Source organism: Lithobates pipiens, unplaced genomic scaffold, assembly GCF_037356315.1.
Source record: "Lithobates pipiens isolate NorthernLeopardFrog02 unplaced genomic scaffold, aLitPip1_a1.2 Scaffold_10, whole genome shotgun sequence".
NCBI classification, from domain to species: Eukaryota; Metazoa; Chordata; class Amphibia; order Anura; family Ranidae; genus Lithobates; species Lithobates pipiens.
Window position 1 is genome coordinate 31,716,965 of NW_027507686.1, and position 12,181 is coordinate 31,729,145.

Here is a 12,181-nt window from a genome sequence, read left to right on the forward strand (position 1 = left end):
ATGGGGATCTGTGGAAAGAGAAGCACAAATTACTGCCCATTGCCTGGCTGTCATTGAGTACTTTAATGGAGCTTAAACATGTGTACAGATTTATGATCATGACTTCAGTAGTTGCGTGCTGGTTCCAAGTCAGCGACCCAAAAAATGCTCACATCAATCTAAAATTTTAAATATTAGATTGTTTTTTTTTTTTACTTTGTCTGCAGTGAGAAGGTTGTTGGAAAGGTTTATAGGGCACAATGCAATCAGTTGATTGGTGGTATATTCTCCAAAAAGTCCCGTCCTTCCCCCTTCCTGGCGGAGTTTCTCCCACAAGTCCTCACACAGTTATATTTATCTCCGTATTTTGGCTCTTTGCGGGGCTCGTGGGACAAGCAACAGTGGGGGGTGCCCAGCCCTCACCGCTGCTGCCGTGCTCGCGAAATAAACAGCCGTAGCTCGGCTGAAGATGTATGGGTGCCTGCGCTCCCAAGACACTATAATTAGAAGCACTGGCTGCCAAAATTATGTTATTAAACAGCTCTGGGCAAATACACAAAAACACCCTTCACTTCTCTTCTCTACTGCTTCAGCCATGAAATCACTTCTTCCAGGGTCATTAGCAAACATTTGTCTGCATACTATGCTAGCACAGGCCAGATGACCCAACCAGGGGCATTAAAGTGTATTATGCTGGGTTCTGCCCTATGAAGAAACAGGCATTAACACCCAGCAAAATGGGAGTATCAGCTCTGGCAAGTAACACGCTGCCTCCAATGAACAATTCTGGGCACGTTAGAGCTCCGAAACGCGTTGACATGTTGTATGAATTTGGTGTGTCTACATTTCCATTTACTAAGCTTTGGTAAGCGACCTCTGTCCTGACGGCCATTGCAATATTCCCAATACACGCATTCCTATAGAGATGGCTGTATTTGCAAGTGAGTGCTGAAGCGACCATCGGCTGGAACCGTATGTAGTCAGAGAAAGTAATGTCACCAGCACACCAGGATCTCCAAAAAATGGGTCCAAAACTTTAATCAGTGATCACATCATTGCAGCAGAAAGCAACGTTTCAGAGCTCTGTGTGGCTCTGAAACGTTGCTTTCTGCTGCAATGATGTGATCACTGATTAAAGTTTTGGACCCATTTTTTGGAGATCCTGGTGTGCTGGTGACATTACTTTCTCTGTCCTGACAGGTTCTCTTTATAAGGATAGAGTTTTGAAAAGCCACAATAGTTTGCTATTCCTCTAATCCTTCTGTATGGCATATTTCCCAGAAGCCCGCTGGGCACAGTACCTGTGATGGACACATGTCTGCTCTGAGGCTTCGCCCCGCTGTCAGCGATGATGATGGGCACTTTGTGGACTTTGGAATCCAGGTGATGGCTCCTCATTGACAGATAAGCGTGCGTCCCTGGCAATTAATAACACGAGATTTGGATTACTGACAGGGCATACGCCACATGTTCTAATCCAATATTACAACCCTTAATAGCTCCGCTCCACATGGTTATTGATGTTTGTTGGATTTTAACTACATGGCACTTATTGACACGAGGATTAGCGCTGCTGTGTGACCGCTAAGTATATAGAAATTATTTTTAGTCCTTAACCCTATTCTTCCTGGGTGATATTTTAGAGTTGCAACATTTCCTGCTCACCCTTAAGAAAAGTACATCTGAACCAGCATACTGTCACAAATCCTAGAATCCTACAATCAGCTGTTATGGACACCACCATTTGGATTGAGGGTGAAAGGGTTAGAACAGGGGTTTTAACCACTCCCTATCCAAAAGTAAAAAAGAAAAAATATGTTGGCTTTAGACACACTTTAACACTAAAATATTGTAGGCGAGGGATGTACCGTTAATGGCGGTCAGCTTCCATTGACTCCGCAGTTGCGCATTGTTGGGTAAGGTGAATGTGAAGGGGACGCTGTTTTCTGGTGAATCCCTGTCGAATGCAGTGATAATAGTTCTCTGCTCCTCCCTCTTTGGGGTGCAGAAATATTCAGATCTATAGTCTCCAATCAGAGTTGGAATATTATCATTGACGTCCAGGATATGGATCACAACTTCTGCTGAGGCTGAAAGGCCACCGTCACCTGAAACAGATCATCAGCAGGTTACATGGCAGTGGCACCAAAAGTGTGCAAAAAGCTTAAAGAAAAATATCGTTCTTCACGTAGCACTAGCAACCACTAGCTCTTTCTAGAACAAAACTACAAGGGTGTACAATTGTACAGTTGTACTAGGGTCCCTGAGGACCTCCAGGTGTATAATTACGCTGTCCCCATTATTCCCCAACCTTTTCAGCTTATTGCAGAATTTAGGGAATGCAGATTTATTTTTATTTTTACCCAATTCTATTAAAAATTTGCATCTTCGGGGCTTAGAGGGCATTGTGAAGGTTTTTGTAGGAGAGATGGGGTTGAATTTGGCAACAGAACACCTGGCAGGACTTTCAGAGTTCCCTGAAATTATGTTGGGTGTGTTCCCTGACCAAGAGGGTATTTAAACTTTAGCCTTTCAAGTGGCCGGTGTTGTGTCTTCAAACCAGCAGGCATGTGAATAGGAGCTACCGAAGCTTGTTACCTGTTGTTGCTAATGCAGATTGTTTGACTAGTCTCTCGTCTTCTGCCTTCCTTGTTGCCAACCTGGTCTGTCTGACTACCCGTCTGAATTTGATTCTTCTCTTGTCTCCAGCCTAGTTTGCTACTTACTTGTTGCTGACCAGGACTGTCTGACTTCTCTCTGCTTACCACCCTCCAAGACCTTTGGTTGATCCCAATAGCACTATAGTCTCTTGTCTCTGTACCGTAGCCCCCCCTGTATCTGCTTCCTCTTGGAGCGGCAGTCCCAAGGGTCATGGCCTGGGGCCACTTGCAGTGAAGTGTTCTGGGGGCCACTATGGTTTCCATCCCATCTCCACCATCAGGAGCTCTGGTGAAGGCAAACTGGTATTTAGATTATGTGCTATTATGTGGTAGTGATTATGTGTAGTGTTCAGAGAAATGACCTCCGAAAGGTCACCAAGGTCTCATTTACCCCAGGTGCATTGGCTGCATTTTCAATACAGACAACATATGATGAAATTTAAAAGAGAAAGTCTGAAGGCACACAGCTTCTGTGAGTTTTGGGAGCACCATGCATTAAATGTTTATTTCTGCAAAAAGGGTTTATATCAATATTTTTCTAATGGATATGAAACATATAATTAAAAATATAAAAGCAAAAACATGTAAAATAAATAACTGAACCAGAGTTTCCTCATAAACAATGAAAAGCATTCACATAGACTCCAGTACTACTCCAAGGCTAACCACTGTTGCCACCACAGCTGCTACCAATGACTATGGTGCAGTGATCTGCAGCTGCCTTAATAATCCTTCTACTCAAATACAGTCACAAATTTGTATATAGACACGAATCTCAGAATTATATAAGCAGACAGAACTGGTGCTGCTAAAATGTTGCTTATGTGGTCTGAAAGCTAAGAACGCTGATAACCTGGGAACTAGCCAGGCACAGTATACCATACATAATCATATTTTCTGAGTTCTATTTTACAATGGCTCTGATAAAAGCCAAAATGCTATGTATTTCAGGACTTTAGTTGCTTGGAAGCATTGTGTACAATTGATACCAGACCAGAGGAAACCTGGATGTGGGAATCAACTCACCGTGCAGGCTTAGAGGATGGAACCCTATCTATTCATGTGAAGCATCAATGAGATGCTCACGTCAAGCTTGGATATTTTGGAATAGACCTATAGACTCTCTAGCCCTCTTATCCATTTATTATACAACTGTAGCCTGAAATACTTCCAATCCCTCAAATCAAGTGGATGGATAGTATAAAAATTGTTAGTGGACCTACACGAGTTAGAGATTTATCATGGTCTATTCCACATTTGATGAGGGCTTCCTTCTATGCTCCAACGTCCACCCAGAGAACCACTGTGCTGGTGCTATTCTGTGCTGGGATGAGTGCTGTATGGTTTTCATGAACTCTGATGAAGTGCAAAGTTGGCAAAACATGTTGGTACATGAAGACCCTTTTGTATCAGCATTCATCCCTGATGCTTACGTAACGCACAGTGAATTTTATCAGCACCATAGTTTTTATACAGTATATTGAGACATACATTTTTTTATCATTGTTACTAATAAATTGTATGATTTTATAGCATCGTTTGCTCCTTGTGTGGCCTGTACAGTCTGAAATCTTTCTGCTCATTTTCCATATCTATACAATACAGATGTTGGCCCTGAGTGTCACAATAATATATTGGCTATGAAAAAATGGTGTTGGGGGGGGGGGGGGGGCAAATTTGATGTGGAGATGCTGATGTGGAGCCATCTCAAACTCATCAAGTTGGAGATATCAAGATCCATGTGTAGGACATCCCAAGAGGCGAAACTCAATGTTGATAGGACTGATAGAATGTAAAACGCAGACAAATACAAATACAATCCAGGCATCATTGGTTCTTTTCCAGAAAGTGTGCCATGTTATTGGATATTACAGTCCCAGAGACCAATGAACGGTCCAGTAGAACATAAAAATAAAACATTTTGGAGCAGATCCATAAAAAGCACCCTTGGTTTCATTTATTTACCAATTCTCTATAGTGTTCTCTTGAACTGTTACATTGTATCTCTGCAGTTATTGATAATATAATTGAAGGTCAACTGTTGTATTTCTGACCCTCATATCAGACTACAGTCCATACCACAGGACACAATTAACAATTCCTCATTTGCTGGTGCCACCATTCACTAACTGATTGTTCATTCACATCTGAGATGGAGGGTCTGTCAAATGTTTATTACTGTATACAGTATAGTGGCTGCATTTGTGGGGCACAGTGGCTGCATTTGTGGGGCACAGTCAGAGTCTGCATATGATGGGCACAGTGGCTACATATGATGGGGCACAGTTGGCTGCATTTGATGAGCACAGAGGCTGCATATTATGGACAAAGTTGGCTGCATATTATGGGCACAGGTGGCTGCATATGATGGGAACAGGTGGCTACATATGATGGGCATATGATGGGCACAGTTGGCTGCATATTATGGGGCACAGTTGGCTGCATATTGTGAGCACAAGTGGCTGCATATGATGGGCACAGTTGGCTGCATATGATGGGCACAGTGGCTGCAATTGATGGCACAGTGGCTACATATGATGGGGCACAGTTGGCTGCATATGATGGGTACAGTGGCTGCAATTGATGGCACAGTGGCTACATATGATGGGGCACAGTTGGCTGCATTTGATGGCACAGTGAGGCTGCAATTGATGTTTTTGTTTCAGTATTTTTCAGAATTTTTCAGTTCATTTGCGCCCCCCCCCCCAAATTTTTTTTTTTTTTTCGAGCACCAGCTGCCACTGATAGGAACCCTAAACCCTGGTGTAGAACTGGTAGAATGGCGAGCCACTATATGGTTTTAACTACACCAGGATAATGCACTATTTGCCTGTTCCCTGTTTTGAGAAACCAGTGAAGACTGTTCGCTTTTACAAGTGATGGCTGGCTGGTGATCCTGATCTCATATTACTATATATATATATATATATATATATATATATATATATATATATATATATATATATATATATACCGTATATACTCGAGTATAGGCCGACCCGAATATAAGCCGAGGCCCCCAATTTACCCCCAAAAAAACTGGCAAACTTATTGACTCGTGTATAAGCCGAGGGTAAGACATGCCTGTCCATCCCTGTGTGTGTGTCCGTCCATCCCTGTGTGTCCGTCCATCCCTGTGTGTCCGTCCATCCCTGTGTGTCCGTCCATCCATCCCTGTGTGTGTGTGTCTCCATCCATCCATCCATCCCTGTGTGTGTGTGTGTGTGTGTGTGTGTGTGTGTGTGTGTGTGTGTGTGTGTGTGTGTGTGTCCAGCCTACCTGTGTCCTGAGCCTTTGTCCCGAGCCTCCGTCCCGTGCCGAGCCTCCTTGCCTCCGTGCCTCGCCGCCGTGCCTCGCCGCCATGCCTTGCCTCCGGTCCCGTCCCGTCCCGTCCCGTGCCGTGCCGTCCTGTGCCTTGCCTCCGTCCCGTGCCCTCTTCGTTCGTCGGCGGCCATTGTAAAATTCAAAAGCTGCGCCGCCGCCTTCGCCTGTGATAGGCGGAACACTGAATTTCCCAGCAGCCTGTGTTCCGCCTATCACAGACGTCGTATCATCCTCGTCCGTAGTACGAGGATGATACGAAGTCCGTGATAGGCGGAACACAGGCTGCTGGGAAATTCAGTGTTCCGCCTATCACAGGCGAAGGGGGAGCCGGAGGCGCGGCTTTTGAATCAGAATGGCCGCTGTCTGTCTGCTCGACACGCTGATCGAGCGGGCAGACAGCGATGACTCGAGTATAAGCCGAGGGGGGCACTTTCAGCCTCAAAAAAGAGGCTGAAAATCTTGGCTTATACTCGAGTATATACGGTATATACACATACATACACACACACACACACACACTATATACTGTATATATCCTAGCACTATGTGATACACTGTAGTGGTTTGTGTCCCTGACCCAGAATCCCACTCACCTCCTTCTCTGCAGATGTTCTGGGCCCACAACTGGCAGGGAAGTAGGCGGGGGATTGCATTTAAACTGCGCTGCAATTATCACAATTATTCCTAATATGAAAGGAGTGATCATTAAATGAGTAAAAGGGTAACCCTCCTCCCTGTCTCTTAACTCTCTGATCTCTGTGTAACAGCCGCCAATCCGACCGCAGCCCAGTGAAAGGCGAAATGTAACCTCTGAGGTAATAACACCAATAGAAGATAATTATGTTATCTAGATTATTTTAGTTAACAGACATTGAAGCTGAGAATTACACCCGACATGCATGACAAGAGAAGTAGTACTGTGCAGGGTCCACATACAGAATAAGAACAGATACTGAGAATTACACCCGACATGCATGACAAGAGAAATAGTACTGTGCGGGGTCCACATACAGAATAAGAACAGATACTGAGAATTACACCCGACATGCATGACAAGAGAAATAGTACTGTGCGGGGTCCACATACAGAATAAGAACAGATACTGAGAATTACACCCGACATGCATGACAAGAGAAATAGTACTGTGCAGGGTCCACATACAGAATAAGAACAGATACTGAGAATCACACCCGACATGCATGACAAGAGAAATAGTACTGTGCGGGGTCCACATACAGAATAAGAACAGATACTGAGAATTACACCCGACATGCATGACAAGAGAAATAGTACTGTGCAGGGTCCACATACAGAATAAGAACAGATACTGAGAATTACACCCGACATGCATGACAAGAGAAATAGTACTGTGCGGGGTCCACATACAGAATAAGAACAGATACTGAGAATTACACCCGACATGCATGACAAGAGAAGTAGTACTGTGCAGGGTCCACATACAGAATAAGAACAGATACTGAGAATCACACCCGACATGCATGACAAGAGAAGTAGTACTGTGCAGGGTCCACATACAGAATAAGAACAGATACTGAGAATCACACCCGACATGCATGACAAGAGAAATAGTACTGTGCAGGGTCCACATACAGAATAAGAACAGATACTGAGAATCACACCCGACATGCATGACAAGAGAAGTAGTACTGTGCAGGGTCCACATACAGAATAAGAACAGATACTGAGAATTACACCCGACATGCATGACAAGAGAAGTAGTACTGTGCAGGGTCCACATACAGAATAAGAACAGATACTGAGAATTACACCCGACATGCATGACAAGAGAAATAGTACTGTGCAGGGTCCACATACAGAATAAGAACAGATACTGAGAATTACACCCGACATGCATGACAAGAGAAGTAGTACTGTGCAGGGTCCACATACAGAATAAGAACAGATACTGAGAATCACACCCGACATGCATGACAAGAGAAGTAGTACTGTGCAGGGTCCACATACAGAATAAGAACAGATACTGAGAATCACACCCGACATGCATGACAAGAGAAATAGTACTGTGCAGGGTCCACATACAGAATAAGAACAGATACTGAGAATCACACCCGACATGCATGACAAGAGAAGTAGTACTGTGCAGAGTCCATACATACAGAATAAGAACAGATACTGAGAATTACACCCAGCATACGGGACAAGAGAAGTAGTACTGGGCAGAGTCCATACATACAGAATAAGAACAGATACTGAGAATTACACCCGACATACAGGACCAGAGAAGTAGTACTGTGCAGAGTCCATACATATAGAATAAGAACAGATACTGAGAATTACACCCGGCATACAGGACAAGAGAAGTGGTACTGTGCAGTGTCCATACATACAGAATAAGAACAGATACTGAGAATTACACCCGACATACAGGACCAGAGAAGTAGTACTGTGCAGAGTCCATACATATAGAATAAGAACAGATACTGAGAATTACACCCGACATGCATGACAAGAGAAATAGTACTGTGCAGGGTCCACATACAGAATAAGAACAGATACTGAGAATCACACCCGACATGCATGACAAGAGAAGTAGTACTGTGCAGAGTCCACATACAGAATAAGAACAGATACTGAGAATCACACCCGACATGCATGACAAGAGAAGTAGTACTGTGCAGAGTCCATACATACAGAATAAGAACAGATACTGAGAATCACACCCGACATGCATGACAAGAGAAGTAGTACTGTGCAGAGTCCATACATACAGAATAAGAACAGATACTGAGAATCACACCGACATGCATGACAAGAGAAGTAGTACTGTGCAGAGTCCATACATACAGAATAAGAACAGATACTGAGAATCACACCCGACATGCATGACAAGAGAAGTAGTACTGTGCAGAGTCCATACATACAGAATAAGAACAGATACTGAGAATTACACCCAGCATACGGGACAAGAGAAGTAGTACTGGGCAGAGTCCATACATACAGAATAAGAACAGATACTGAGAATTACACCCGACATACAGGACCAGAGAAGTAGTACTGTGCAGAGTCCATACATATAGAATAAGAACAGATACTGAGAATTACACCCGGCATACAGGACAAGAGAAGTGGTACTGTGCAGTGTCCATACATACAGAATAAGAACAGATACTGAGAATTACACCCGACATACAGGACCAGAGAAGTAGTACTGTGCAGAGTCCATACATATAGAATAAGAACAGATACTGAGAATTACACCCGACATACAGGACCAGAGAAGTAGTACTGTGCAGAGTCCATACATACAGAATAAGAACAGATACTGAGAATTACACCCGACATACAGGACCAGAGAAGTAGTACTGTGCAGAGTCCATACATATAGAATAAGAACAGATACTGAGAATTACACCCGGCATACAGGACCAGAGAAGTGGTACTGTGCAGAGCCCATACATATAGAATAAGAACAGATACTGAGAATTACACCCGACATACAGGACCAGAGAAGTAGTACTGTGCAGAGTCCATACATATAGAATAAGAACAGATACTGAGAATTACACCCGGCATACAGGACAAGAGAAGTGGTACTGTGCAGAGTCCATACATACAGAATAAGAACAGATACTGAGAATTACACCCGACATACAGGACCAGAGAAGTAGTACTGTGCAGAGTCCATACATACAGAATAAGAACAGATACTGAGAATTACACCCGACATACAGGACCAGAGAAGTAGTACTGTGCAGAGTCCATACATATAGAATAAGAACAGATACTGAGAATTACACCCGGCATACAGGACAAGAGAAGTGGTACTGTGCAGAGTCCATACATACAGAATAAGAACAGATACTGAGAATTACACCCGACATACAGGACAAGAGAAGTGGTACTGTGCAGAGTCCATACATACAGAATAAGAACAGATACTAAGAATTACACCCAACATACAGGACAAGAGAAGTAGTACTGTGCAGAGTCCATACATATAGAATAAGAACAGATACTGAGAATTACACCCGGCATACAGGACAAGAGAAGTGGTACTGTGCAGAGTCCATACATACAGAATAAGAACAGATACTGAGAATTACACCCGACATACAGGACCAGAGAAGTGGTACTGTGCAGAGTCCATACATACAGAATAAGAACAGATACTGAGAATTACACCCAACATACAGGACAAGAGAAGTGGTACTATCAGGGGCGGACTGACAACTCATGGGGCCCCCGGGCAATAGGATATTATGGGGCCCCCAGGCAATCAGACATTATGGAGCCACACAGTATACACACACACACACAGTATACACAGACCTGTTTCTATTTGCTGAGAAGGTACTGGAGAGGTGGGGCAGCTATAATCTCGGGATCTTTAGTCCAAAAGGATGTCGGTAAGTGACATTTCAGAGTCAGATGTAAAAAAAAAAAAAAAAGATTTTTACATACTTTCCCTGGTTTTACTGAGGCTGGCAACCCTGATGGGGCCCCCTAGTGGCATGGGGCCCTCGGGCAGTGCCCGAGTGGCCCAATGGTCAGTCCGCCCCTGGGTACTATGCAGAGTCCATACATATAGAATAAGAACAGATACTGAGAATTACACCCGACATACAGGACCAGAGAAGTGGTACTGTGCAGAATACATACACACAGAATAAGAACAGATACTGAGAGCTGTGACTAAGGTTTTGGGAATTCATTGATTGTTTTTTCTCTGCTCCTCCCATAACTGCAATATTCTTCCATTCTGTCCATGTTGATGAATACTTGTGGAACTTTCCATCCTACACTTGTCATTATGGTGAGATGAGGGGGTCTCTATTATTCTATATGACATCTTTTATGCTCCTCATGCGTGTGATCTTTCATTGTAGAGAAGACTGCTTTGTTGGGAATGTACGTAAATGCTGTATAATACAGAAGAAGTTTCTCGGGTGGCAGTGAAGGGGTTCAGCATGTCCGCCCCACTCCCCGCGATCGCCTCATTCATCAGAAAATAAAAATCATTTTACTCAGCTACGTCTCCACAATGAAAACAAAACCCCACATGGCAGACAGACCTCGGGCAGATCATAAACTGTATATGTAAGGAGAATTTATTAACGGCTCTCGAGCAAGAACAGACCCGGAGAGAAAAGCATTAAAGTGTGCCTCCATGGAAAAAATCCTGGTAAGTTTAATCTTGGATAGAGTAGGGAATGGTGAAAACTCCTGACATTTTCTTTCAATGTCCCGATTGGGGAGATTTTTTCTCACTTCCTGTCCTGGTGACAACATTGTGACTGTGACAGGAAGTAAGGAGGCATGGTTAAAAAAAACAGGATTTTTTACTCACTTTTTCTTGGAGTACATTTATGGACACGTGACGGGAAGTTTTTCACATTGAGGTTTTACTGCCTACAGGAGAAATAGATAATGCCAAACAAAAGTACTGTTGGCTAACCCAGAAACACCCCTCCTACTCCTAACATGTGTCAGTTTTATAGCAAAACTGTACAGAGGGGCGTGATCATAGACACATATAGATAGGAACTGGGCTCATCAATGGCCTCCAAGTAAAGCATTTTAGGGGACGTACAAAATTCCTATTTTAGTGTCTGTTATGCCGCGTACACACGAGCGGACTTTTCAACATCCAAAGTCCGAAGGACTGAGTCCGTCAGACTATCCGATCGTGTGTGGGCTGCAACGGACTTTTGACTCACCAAAGTCCGAAGGACTTTAGAATATGGAACATGCTTCAAATTTTCCCGACGGAACTCCGCCGGACCCGGTCCCCTTCGAAAAATCCGCTCGTGTGTATGCTACTCCGACGGACTAAAACCGACGCTAGGGCAGCTATTGGCTACTGGCTATGAACTTCCTTATTCGAGTCCAGTCGTACGTCATCACGTTCGAATCCGTCGGAGTTTAGTGTGATCGTGTGTGGCCAAGTCCGTTCGGCCGAAAAGTCTGTCAGAACTCCGTCGGAATTCCAGCAGAACTCCGACGGAACTCCTTTGGAAGTCTGTCGGACATAAGTCCTCTCGTGTGTACGGGGCTTTAGACTTTAAACTTTAGGTAAGGTTGCCACCTGTCCAGGACTCACCCGGACAGTTCGGGTTTGGAATCATGTGTCCGGGTTTCAAACCCGGACACATTATTCAGACTGGACTCTGGCCTCCCAGCAGGGTTGCTGACTCCACTTGCCTAAGCTGAGAGTGTCTGTTACACTCTTTCACACT

General features: G+C 43.9%; 1 protein-coding gene across 3 annotated transcripts in view; it reads right to left on the reverse strand.

Moving 5' to 3' along the window:
• CDH16 (cadherin 16) overlaps window positions 1-12,181 on the reverse strand; it is a 124,742-nt gene that overhangs the window by 18,373 nt on the left and 94,188 nt on the right. For all 3 annotated transcript variants that reach the window (XM_077453384.1, XM_077453382.1, XM_077453383.1), the window contains 2 exons: window positions 1,848-2,087; window positions 1,281-1,397 (listed from right to left, as the gene is read on the reverse strand). In XM_077453384.1, the coding sequence (XP_077309510.1) occupies window positions 1,281-1,397; window positions 1,848-2,087 (357 nt within the window). The remainder of the gene's footprint in view (window positions 1-1,280; window positions 1,398-1,847; window positions 2,088-12,181) is intronic.